At 40.4% G+C, this 12,500-nt stretch overlaps 1 protein-coding gene across 2 annotated transcripts in view; it reads left to right on the forward strand.

Moving 5' to 3' along the window:
- LOC135090261 (uncharacterized) overlaps positions 1–12,500 on the forward strand; it is a 160,563-nt gene that overhangs the window by 126,900 nt on the left and 21,163 nt on the right. For both annotated transcript variants that reach the window (XM_063986869.1, XM_063986870.1), the window contains one exon: positions 10,083–10,254. In XM_063986869.1, coding sequence (XP_063842939.1) covers positions 10,083–10,254 — 172 coding nt within the window. The remainder of the gene's footprint in view (positions 1–10,082; positions 10,255–12,500) is intronic.

Genomic DNA, 12,500 nt, shown 5'->3' on the forward strand with positions numbered 1-12,500 from the left:
CGGGAAGAAAACGAGGTGACAGGGACACAGTAACACTTATGACTGTCCTAGAGTTACCAACCTCTCTCTCTCTCTCTCTCTCTCTCTCTCTCTCTCTCTCTCTCTCTCTCTCTCTCTCTCTCTCTCTCTCTCTCTCTCGTGAAAGATGGCGTTGCGTTTTCTTTGACCGCATATTAAACAGAAAATGGGAGTCACGAAACCCTAATTGCGAGGAGAATGAGAAAGCAGGTTAAGAGGAGAAGGAGGAACTGGAAGAGGAGAAGGAGAAGGAGGAGGAGGAGGAGAAGGCGTGTAAGGAGTGTCGTGGTGGTGGTGGTGGTGGTAGTAGTAGCGATAATAGTAATAGTGGTTAGTAGCATAGTAGTAGTGATAATAATGGTGGTAGTAATAATAAGAATAATGAAAGAATAAGAATAAAGACAGTGAAGGAAATAGAGGTGAAAAAATTTGCATGATTGAATACACGTAGACAGTGATGATGGTGACAACAACAACAACAACAACAACAACAACAACAGCAACAACACCCTCCAAATTCGTGTATTCGTATCAGAGGAACAAAGAAGTATCGATCGTGTTCCCCTTTGAGGTAATAAATAAGAAAGAATAACCACCACCAACCCCACCCCCCTCCCCCCACCCCCTCTTTACCCCCCAGCCCCAACAAGCCTCCCCCCTCCCCCCTCTCTCCCGTCCCCTCTCCGCAGGAAAGTGAGTGGGGAAAAAAAGAAAGTCAATGTAGGTATTCATAGAGAGAGAGAGAGAGAGAGAGAGAGAGAGAGAGAGAGAGAGAGAGAGAGAGAGAGAGAGAGAGAGAGAGAGAGAGAGAGAGAGCATTAATTTTCTTTTATTTTCTTTCTTTGAGGTGGTAGAAAAAAGAGAGAGAAATGTAACATGCTTATTCCTTCTCTCTCTCTCTCTCTCTCTCTCTCTCTCTCTCTCTCTCTCTCTCTCTCTCTCTCTCTCTCTCTGTCCTTTATCGCGTTAATTACAATAAAGCAACATGCAATAACACTTTTGTCAATTTCTCTCTCTCTTTATCTTACCTTTATTTTCTTTCTTTCTTTCTTTCTTTCCTTCCTTCTTTCTTTCTTTCATTCTCTTTCTTGTTCGTGATAATTCTAGTGAGAAGAATTGAACATTTTTGCACCTAGCTATTTTGGTCTCTCTCTCTCTCTCTCTCTCTCTCTCTCTCTCTCTCTCTCTCTCTCTCTCTCTCTCTCTCTCTCTCTCTCTCTCTCTCTCTCTCTCTCTCTCTCGTGACAACATCTAGTTACAGGTTACCTAATGTGTTTTATTTCGTGTCATTTGGATTCTTCTTACTTCCTTTCTTCTTTACCCACTTATTTCCTTTCTTTTTCTCTTCTTTTTACCTTCCTTTCTTTCTCTATTTTCTTTTCTTTCTTTTCTCTTCTTTTCTCATGATTACCTCTGTCAGAAATTTATGTTATGTTACTTGTTGTTGTTTTTTTCTCTATTTATTCATTTTTTCTTTCTTTCTTCCTTTATTTCTTTCTTTCTTTATTTATTTATTATCTTTATAAACTCTTTTCGTGATAATGTTCAGTGAAAAAATGTTTTAACGTGTGTAAACCTTGTGATTTCTCTCTCTCTCTCTCTCTCTCTCTCTCTCTCTCTCTCTCTCTCTCTCTCTCTCTCTCTCTCTCTCTCTCTCTCTCTCTCTCTCTCTCTCTCTCTCTATTTTTTTTTCCTTCGTGATGATGTACAGAAGAAATTTATCTAGTATACTCCCTCTCATTTTAGTTTTTTTTTCTCTTTTTTTCTCTCTTCCCTCTTCTTTAGCTTCGTCTCTTCTTTCGTCTTTATTTTTCCGTGTTCGTGATAATTCTAGAGCCACAATAAAACTCTCGTGTCGATTTATTTTGCTATGTATTGCTCAGAGGCGTCACACTAACTGCTTTTGCTTCCTTCCTTCCTTCCTTCCTTCCTGCATTCCTTCATTCATTCCTTCCTCTTCCTTCAGTTTTCTTTTTTTTTCTCCGTTCCTTCCTTTGTTTCGTATTTTTTTTTACTGTTGCTCGCTTTTCTTTCTTCCCTTTCTCTCATTCGTGTTCATTTTTTTCTTTCCTACTTCATTCTCTCTTTTATTTCTTTAATTGTTTTCTTTTCCATTTACTCAGTCAGTCATTTTTTTTTTCGTTCTTTCCTTGCTCTTCTTCCTTCTTGTTCCTTCATTTTTCTCTTTCCTTTCTCTCTCTCTCTTCCTTTCTTTGTTTTTTTGTTTTTTGTCATTTATTTACAGATTTTTTCCGTTCTCTTTTTTTTCGTTTCTTTCATTTCCTTGTTATTTTTTTCATCTCCCTTCACTAACTTTTTTTTTTCCTAATTCTCACTCATCCACTAATTTAGTTGTTCCCTTTCTCTCCTGTTCTTCCTATTCTCTCGTTCCTTTGTTGTTCTCCCTTTTATTTTTTCTTTGTTCTTCTTAGCTTTCTTTCCTTCCTTATCCACTTTCCTCCTGTTCACCTTGCTTTTCTTTCTTTCTTTCTTTTTCCTTCTTTCTTTCTCTCCTTCCTTTCTTCATTTATTTTTCATCTATAATTCCCTCCTTTCTCTCTCACCCTTTCTTTTTTTTTCCCCAGTCCATTTTCTTCCTTTTCCTCCTTCTTTCTTCCTAAACTGTTCATTCATCTTTCTTCGCTGTTTCCATTTCCCTTTCCTTCCTTTATTTCCTTCCTTTCGTTTCGTGTCCTTTCATATATTTGTGATTTTCTGCCGTCTTTTACCTTACCCCCAATCTCTCTCTTTCTCTCCCTCTCTCTCTCTCTCTCTCTCCCTCCCTCTCCGTTCCACATGCTCCCTTTTTCCTCCTTGTTTCCTTCTTTCCTCCTCCTTTCATGTTATTGCGCGGAAGAAAGGGATTTTTACAGGGAAATTGGAGATATTGCAAGGAAAAGTGCTTGGGGGGAGAAAGGAAGGCGTGGAAATGCGTGGTTTTGTGCGTGCTTAGAAGTGGTGGTGGTGGTGGTGGTGATGGTGGTGGTAATGTTTGAATATAATGGTGGTGGTAGTGATAGTGGTGATGGTGGTGGTGGTGGTGGTGGTGATGGTGAAAATGAATTGCGTTGTCATCATATTCACTTCAAACACGAGAGAGAGAGAGAGAGAGAGAGAGAGAGAGAGAGAGAGGGGGGAGGAAATAAATATCACGAATTCCCTTTTAACTTCACCCTAAAAAAAAACACACACACACACAAAAAGAAAAAGAAAAAAAAAACAGAAATTGCAATACAAATAAAACACCAAAACACAAGTCAAGTTTCTTCCAATCACTCTCATTTCCAGACACTTCCAACACACACATCTTCGGTTCGAACCACAAACTAAACAAACCATTTTCTGTTAATCTCCTCTCCTCCCCTACCCGCCCCGACCACTTACCACCAAATAAGAGAGAGAGAGAGAGAGAGAGAGAGAGAGAGAGAGAGAGAGAGAGAGAGAGAGAGAGAGAGAGAGAGAACAACGAATTCTTCTTATCACGAGGGAAAATTAACACAGTAGCAGCCAACACGAAGAAATTAATAATAAAAATTGTACTACTGCCACCGAGAAAATAAAGATAAAATAAGATAAAGAAAATTACTGTGGTTGATGAGTGCCGGAGAGAGAGAGAGAGAGAGAGAGAGAGAGAGAGAGAGAGAGAGAGAGAGAGAGAGAGAGAGAGAGAGAGTTATTTTTCAGACATTGCGATTTGTTAGCATGTTCATTCCCTCAACTATTTTCGCAATGGTTACTCTGGTCTATTTCTATCGTACTCCCCCCAAAATGTGTCGTACAGTAATCAAATTGAACGTACATCAAAGGAAATGAACACTAATATCGTTACTGGGCTCATCATAAAGTGCATACCAAATCATTTCGTTTCATTTTAGTTATCTGTTTCAATTTATATTAATTTTGTATGGAAATTGATAGCTTTTTTTTTTTTATCGTTTTAGTTTATTTCAAAGTTGCTTATTTTTTTTTCCAGTATTATTTTCAGTTTGGTTCCATGGAAATTAAAATATACTACTACTACTACTACTACTACTACTACTACTACTACTACTACTACTACTACTACTAACACACCTATCACCACCACCTCTAACACACACACACACACACACACACACACACACACACCATTTCGTGAAGGCATTTCGTCACAAATATCCACAAATGCCAACACAAAGGTCACACCATCTAATGCAACCACCACTACCACCTCACCACCACCACCACCACCACCACCACCCAACACACGGAGCAAGTCATTACAGTCACTCAACATCACACACGCAAAACACACACACACATACACACACACACACACACAGAGAGAGAGAGAGAGAGAGAGAGAGAGAGAGAGAGAGAGAGAGAGAGAGTTTCTTTCTTGACTTTCACAACTTTATACCAGTCATTTAGTTTCTTCCCTGTAATATCCTGGAAATAATGAAGGAAATGTATATGATAAAACATAAAATTCCTTTCTTTATATATTTATTTTTTTCCATTTTAGAGATGCAAATGTTTATTCCCCGCGTAATGATAATAAAATAAGATAATAGTTAAAGTTGCAAGTATATAAAGAGAAAATGTACTTAGCTTATATTAAAGAATAAAACGATAATGACTTTGATTAATAACGTAAAAATAAAAAAATCATGTGCAATTGTTTGGCTGAAGGATATCTATTTAAATTTACAAGAATATAAAGAACAGAAAACAATGCATTAACTTAGATTAAAGAAAGAACAAAATTTAATACTAAACATTTGAAGTGAAATATCAGACGTAATCGTATATATTCTTTGGGGGCGAGAATAATAGTTAAGTGTATCCAGGACTCTAGGTAAAGGTTAGTTACGTTTGTCTAGGTAAGGTTAGGTTAGGTTAGGTTAGGTTAGGTTAAGTATATCTAGGTAAAAGGTTAGGTTAGGTTACGTTTATTCTAGGTTTGGTTTGTCTAGGTTAGGTTAGGTTAGGTTAGATTAGATTACGTTACGTTAGGTTAGGTTAGGTTAGGTTAGGTTAGATTAGATTACGTTTGTCTAAGTATATCTATAAAAAGCTTAGGTTAGGTTAGGTAAGCTACATCAAGGTGAAATATAGATTAAGTTAAGTATATTTAGGTAAAGTTTAGGTCAGGTTAGGTGTATGTGTATTTAACGAAAGGTGAGACATACAGACATACAGACCTACAATTACACATGAACACACAAACATTCAGGCTTTATACAGGCAGACATAACAAGCCATCATCATAATCTAGTTTCCGTGTATGTTATTGTATTGGATCGACAGGTGAGCGTGTGTACCTGTGAGCAATGACCTCTAATGAGTGCCTGCAGGTGGAGCTAAGGCCGCGCTTGTTGACAGGTGCGTGTGTGTCGGGGGGGTAGAGGGGGGTTGAAGGGTCATGTGCCGCGCTGACCTGACCTCTCCCGTGCGTGACCTTGCTTGGTGCTGTGAGGAAGGGTCATTGTGGTGTGTGACTAACCTTGGGGGTTTGTGGGTTGTTGTGGTGGTGGTGGTGGTGGTGGTATTGTTGCTGTTGATGGTACTACTACTACTACTACTACTACTACTACTACTACTACTACTACTACTACTACTACCACTACTACTACTCCTTCCATTAATTCCCGCACTTCAATGATGCATAATGAAATGTTAACACAACAGCTCATAATACAGTTTGCATTTTGTGGGGAACAAGGCAATTGACGGCAACGAGGGGAGCTGTGTGTGTGTGTGTGTGTGTGTGTGTGTGTGTGTGTGTGTACATAGTCTGCAGTGTCAATAGTGAGCTTGTCTGATCCTCTTGCTCATTCTCTGTCTGTCTGTCTGTCTGTCTTTCTTTCTTTCTTAACTGGTCAGAGAGAGAGAGAGAGAGAGAAACATCACTAGAACATAACCTTCGGGACAAACAGAAAAACTCACAATGGCTCTTTTCAACGGTTCAAATCTCGTGGTTCTTTTCCGTTCTCTCTCTCTCTCTCTCTCTCTCTCTCTCTCTCTCTCTCTCTCTCTCTCTCTCTCTCTCTCTCTCTCTCTCTCTCTCTCATTCCCGCGTGCTCCAATCAACCGGACCAGCGAGTGACTGACGGGCACAAAACTTTACCGACTTCATTTTTACTTTCACCAGGAGCAGATTTGTCACCGTCCAGTCTTTCTCTTTTTTTCTTTTTTTTTCGCTTTTTCATCTATGTTTTTTTGTTTTTTTGTTTGTTTGTGTTGTTGGTTTGCTTTTTTTTTTTGTCTCTCTTGTCCTGTCCTGTTCTGTGTATCTGTGTGTGTGTGTGTGTGTGTGTGTGTGTGTGTGTGTGTGATTTATGGTCATCTCTATCTATCTATCTGTCTGTCTGTCTATCTTTGTCTCTCTTTATTCTTCTGTCTCTCTATGTCTTTCTATCTATCTTTGTCCGTCTGTCTGTCTTTCTCTTTATCTATTTCTGTCTATCTCCGCCTTTCTGTCTGTCTGTCTCTTTGTCTATCTGTTTATTTCATCTGTCTGTCTGTTTCTGTCTCTTTCTGTCTGTTAAGCTTTCTGTAACTTTGTCTCTGTCTGTCTGTCTGTCTGTCTGTCTTTCTGTCTGTTGTTCCCTGCCTGCTTCCCTCCTTGAGCCGGTAAGAGGCAAGGCTGTGGCCGATGTGTTTCCAAGTATGCTAAATATTAATGACTACTAAATGCACAGGTAGTGGGGGAGCGCTGAAAAATGCAGCAACCTCTGTGTGTGTGTGTGTGTGTGTGTGTGTGTGTGTGTGTGTGTGTGTGTTTTGGAGACTGGATGGGTGTTCCTTGTGTATTTATTGATGTTTTCCTTCTTTCTTATTCCTTCCTATTATTGCTTTTTTTGTGCTTTCCTTCCTTCCTTCCTCCTCCTCCTCCTCCTCCTCCTCCTCCTCCTCCTCCTCCTCCTCCTCCTCCTTCGTGGTGATAAATGCCCAAGTTAGAAGTTGCGTGAGAAGGCGAGTTGCGTGCGTTTCTTTGATAATATTGGCTGCTACTGCGCGGGAGTACACACACACACACACACACACACACACACACACACACAGGGTAGCCAGTCACTTATGCTTCTTATTTATGGGAATTCAATATGATATCCAGTCTTTGAAAGTCACTCCCTTTAACTACTTACTTCCAGTCTTTCTCACCCAGTCCCACTTACTCTCGCTCTCTTTTTAGTCTAGTCACTCTAAATCACTCTAGTTTCATTTTCAATCACCCTTTCACTCTTTGTTTCTCTCTCACTCCCTTCTAAGTCATTCCAGTCTCATTCTCAGTCTCTCTTTATTTCATTCGCCTTTAAGTCACGTTATATTCCCAGTCAGTTTTATTCTCAGTTTCTTTCAAGTCACTGTGATTCACTCTGAGTTATTATCTTTCATTCTTTTAAATCAATATGTTGCTTTAAACTTACTTCTTTTCACTCCTAACTCACTTTATTCACTCATAGCCACACTTCGAGTCACTATTTCACTCTTAAGTTATTGTATCTCTCCCAAGTCACTCTCATTTCTTATCATTCACTCCTAAATCACTCAAAATCACTTTTATTCTCTCTTACTCTATCTTTAGTCACACTCAACCACTCTTAAATCATTACATCCCCCCTTCAAGTCACTCAGCCACAGTCATATCACTCTTAATCACTCAGTCAATCTCAGTCACACTTGAAACACTCACTCTTAGTCTCTTCTTCAAGTTATGTCACTCTAATTCACTGTTATATCACTCTTAAGCCACTTGTTCAGTCTCAGCCAGTCTTAAGTCTCGCTCCGTCAGTCTCTCTTTCCCTGAGTGGCTTGAGTGAAGGTTGGTCAGTGTTGCCAGCACCTGATTGCTCCTCCCCGTGGTTAATTAATGTGCTGGGGTGGGGGGAGAGAGAGAGAGAGAGAGAGAGAGAGAGAGAGAGAGAGAGAGAGAGAGAGAGAGAGAGAGAGTTTTGTTTGTTTTTGTGAATTGGTTTTCGTTTTTTTCTTTTGTCCGTGTTTGTTTGTTTTTTCTTTGTACATTTGTTCTTTTATTTATGTATCTATCCGTCTGTTTACCTATCTATCTATCTATCAGTGTATGTATTTATTTATCTATCTATCTATCTATCTATCTATCTATCTCTCAGTCTGTCTGTCTGCCTGTCTGTCTTTTTATGTACGAGTATGTATGTATATATGTATGTATGTATCTATCTATCTATCTATCTATCTATCTCTTTTTTTATTCTTTATCTGTGACTATGTATGACTCTCTCTCTCTCTCTCTCTCTCTCTCTCTCTCTCTCTCTCTCTCTCTCTCTCTCTCTCTCGTAAGGACACCTGCTTACAAACAAGTTAATTAGTCTCTCCACACTTCTGTTTGTCGTGTTCCTAACTTACGTGTCACTGGCTCCTGCACTCGTTTCCTCTCCCTCCTCCCCCCATCCTTCCTCCTCTTCCCTCTCCTCTATTCCTTCTATCCTTCTGTGTTCTCTGTTTTCCTCTTTCTTCTTTTCTTTTACTTCTCTCTCTATTTTTATCTTTTGTTTTCCTCCTGTTTTGTTTTCCAGTGTTACTCTTATGTTGCTTTTATCATTCTTGTGTTTGTTTTTTTTCGTTTTTTTCTTTTCTTTCCTATCAGTATTCTTTGTTGTTTTCTTTCTTTTTTTCTTCCTTTTCTCATCTTCTTTGTGTTTATCATTTTTTGTCTCTTTTTTTCGTATTTCTTCTCTTTCTTTTTCTACATCCTTCCTTCTTTTCTTTTTTTTCTTCTTTCTGCCTTCCTTCCTTTCTCGCCTTCCCTTCCCAACCTCCCCCTTTCCTTACTTCCCTCCTTCATTCTCACTTTTAAACATTTTCTTCATTTTCTCCTCATATTAATCTTCTTTCTTATTCATTCCCTCTTTTTTTTCCTGCCTCCTTAACTTCTTCCCTTATTCGTTATAATTCTAGTAATTTTTGGTATAATCAGTGACTCCTCTCTCTCTCTCTCTCTCTCTCTCTCTCTCTCTCTCTCTCTCTCTCTCTCTCTCTCTCTCTCTCTCTCTCTCTCTCTCTCTCTCTCTCTCTCTCTCCACACACCTTCCCTACTCAAAACTCCTCCCCTCTCCTTACTTCTCTCCCCTCTTCTCTCTGTCCTCCTCTTCCTCCTCCTCCTCTAGTCCCTCTCTTCCTTCCTCTTCACTTCCACGCATGTTCCATCAATACCTCCTTATTTTCTTCCCTCTTCTTCTCTCTTCTCCCCTCTTCTCCCCTCTTCTCCCCTCCTCTCCCTCCCCACCTGTTTCATTCACCATTTTTCTCTCCCTCCCCTCCTCTAAGCCCTCAACTTTTCCCCGTCACCTGGTTTTGATCTTAATTACCACACCTGAATTACCTTTAACATTTTTTTCTCTCCCCTTCCTTTCTCTCCTTCTTCTTCTCCTCTCTTCTCTCTGTGTGTCTCCCCAGTTTCGTCGTTTTCTGTTCGTGTTTTTTTTTTCTGTCTTGCGTTTTTTTCTCTTCCTTCTTTCGTTCGTCTTGAAATATTTGGGTTATGTTAATATTTTCCTTTCTTTTTTCTTTTTTTCCCTTCTTTTACTTTTCTTCTATGTCTTACTTTCCTCTTCTCATGTTTCTCTCCTTCTTTTACCTCCCTTTCTCATCACTTTTGTCCTCACCTCTTTCTCTCTCTCTCTCTTTCTCTCTTCCTTACTTTTCTCTCTCATTTCCCTCGTGTCCTATGCATTTCTCTCCCCTCTTTCCTCTTTCCCCTTTTTTCACTTTCTTCCTGTTTGTTTGTTTTTTTTCTTTATATATCTTTTCTTTTTTCTTATCTCTTATTCTTACGTCTTTGCTTTTCCTTCGGTTTCATCTTCTTTTCCTTTACATTTCCCCTTTTTACTTCCCCCCATTTTTCATTTTTATATATATTTATCATTTTCCTTTGGTTTTTACCTTCTCTTCTCCCCTCTTCTTTTATGCTTTTCTTTTCTTCCCTCCTTTTATCAATTTGCTCAATTTCGAACTTGTTTTCCTTCCTTCCTATTCCTTCATTTTTTACCTTCTCTGCATACCACACCTTCAAACTAACATCTCCCTCTTTCTCTCCCTTGCAGTCCCCCCGGAGCGCCCCTACCTGGTGTACGGCGGGGCCCAGCTGGCGGCGGGGGCGAGACTCACCACCAGGGAAGGTAACTCCATCACCCTGCACTGTGTGGTGGAAGGAGGCAACCCCGCGCCCGCCATCACCTGGGTACTGGCGGGGAAGATGTCACGCCCTCCAGCCAGGTGAGCGTTGATTGAGTTGTGATGAGGTGAGGTGGGGTGAGGTAAAGGGTGAAGGGTCTTTTTGGGGTGATGGGGTGAGAGTGTGGGGTGGTGGTGGTGATGGTGGTGGCTTTGGTTGTTGGGGTGATGGTGGTGGTAGTGGTAGTAATAGTAGTTTGCTTGTTAGTTAGTCAGTCAGGTAGTGATTCAGCTTGCTAGTTATACAGTAATAGTTAGCTGAGAATCAATATCTACTTCATGAACCTACGGTGAACATTATTTAGGTGAGCAAAAATGAATAAATAAATAAATAAATAAATAATAATAACAACAATCTGCGTACCAAAAAAAAAAAAGGTGAACGAAGATAAAACAAACAAATAAGTAAATAAATAAATAAAAAGGTATCCTGAATGACCACCTCAATCAGTCTGTACGATGAACAAATACAGGTACAAAATACAGGTAGGTGGAGTTCAGGTAGATTGATGGCCACACTCACCTGCTCTCACTTACTCTGTACAGGTGAGCATACAGGTGATGGGAGGCAGAACACTCCTTATCATAGGCCTGCTCTTTATAGCCTGGGGTGTAGCAGTAGTAGTAGTAGTAGTAGTAGTAGTAGTAGTAGTAGTAATAGTAGTAGTAGAAATATTTGGTGGTAGTAGTCGGAGGAGAAATTAAAAAAAGTGATAATAGTAGTATGAGTAGTAAAAAATAGTGAGAGAGAGAGAGAGAGAGAGAGAGAGAGAGAGAGAGAGAGAGAGAGAGAGAGAGAGAGAGAGAGAGAGAGAAAGCTGACGGAACACAGGCAAGATACACAGATAAACACTCAAGAGGAGAAACATTATGGAGCACACACACACACACACACACACACACACACACACACACACACACACACACACACACACACACACACACACACACACACACACACACACACACACACATCCCCAGCAGTCTCTTGCAAGCGGATCAGCCTTACACTTTTGGCTTAGTGTTACCAGGTTCGATTCCCGCGAGGTAAACAAGAGGTAAACACTTTCCTCGGGAGCTGTTTGTAGAGAGAGAGAGAGAGAGAGAGAGAGAGAGAGAGAGAGAGAGAGAGAGAGAGAGAGAGAGAGAGAGAGAGAGAGAGAGAGGATGTGGGTAATAGAGAACAGGTACCTTTGCTTTTGTTGTTGTAATTGTAGTAGTAGTAGTAGTAGTAGTAGTAGTAGTAGAGGGTAAATGTAGCGATTTGAGGGTGTGTGAAGGGAGAAGAGAGGGGAGGAGAGAATAGAGGGAAAGGGGAGACAGAGAGATAGAGAGGGGAGGGAGGAGAGGCAGGGATAGATGGGGTGGGAAGAGGGAGAGGGATGAAGGGATGTAAGGAGGGGCGATAGGGGAGGAAGGGAGGGGAGAGGGGAGGCTGGGATGGGAGAGGGGAGAGAAGCAGGGATGGGAGAGATTATTCTTTAAATCTCTCTAATTTAAACTGTATTGTAGTTTGACAGGTTTGTGTTAGTGATGTGTTGTTGTGCAGAGGTGGTGTGTGAAAGGTACTGGTGGTGATGGTGGTAGTAGTAGTAGTAGTAGTAGTAGTAGTAGTAGTTGTTGTTGTTGTTGTAGAGATAGGAATGATACTACTACTACTACTACTACTACTACTACTACTACTACTACTACTACTTGTTCTTGTTTTTATTTTTCTGGTTCTCGTTCTTGTTTTTCTTGTTCTTGTTCGTTTTCTACTTCTACTTCCTCCTCCTCCTCCTCCTTCTCCTCCTCCTCCTCCTCCTTCTCCTCCTCTTTTTCAATTTCTCCGCCTTCTACATTATCACTGCTGTTACTACTACCTTCACCACCACCACCACCACCACCACCACCACCACCACCACCACTACTACTACTACTACTACTACTGTTGCATATGCTGGCCAGGTCTCTATGGGGACTTCTATGCTAATGTTTTTTAATCTTCCGTACACTCATTGCATATTCAGTAACAGTAATACCCCCCACTATTATTTCTGCTTCGCCTCTGCTTTTTGGTTTTACTTCTCCTGTGATTACATTAACAGCAGGCAGTAGGGGTAATATTCTCTCTCTCTCTCTCTCTCTCTCTCTCTCTCTCTCTCTCTCTCTCTCTCTCTCTCTCTCTCTCTCTCTCTCTCTCTCTCTCTCTCTCTCTCTCTCTCTCTCTCTATTTACTCAGCTCCAGAGGCATTTCAAATAGATGTTAGGTTTATTGTTAGTGCTTCAGTGAATGGTGGTGGTGGTGG

Source organism: Scylla paramamosain, chromosome 34 (genome assembly GCF_035594125.1).
Source record: "Scylla paramamosain isolate STU-SP2022 chromosome 34, ASM3559412v1, whole genome shotgun sequence".
In the NCBI taxonomy this organism is placed as follows: Eukaryota; Metazoa; Arthropoda; class Malacostraca; order Decapoda; family Portunidae; genus Scylla; species Scylla paramamosain.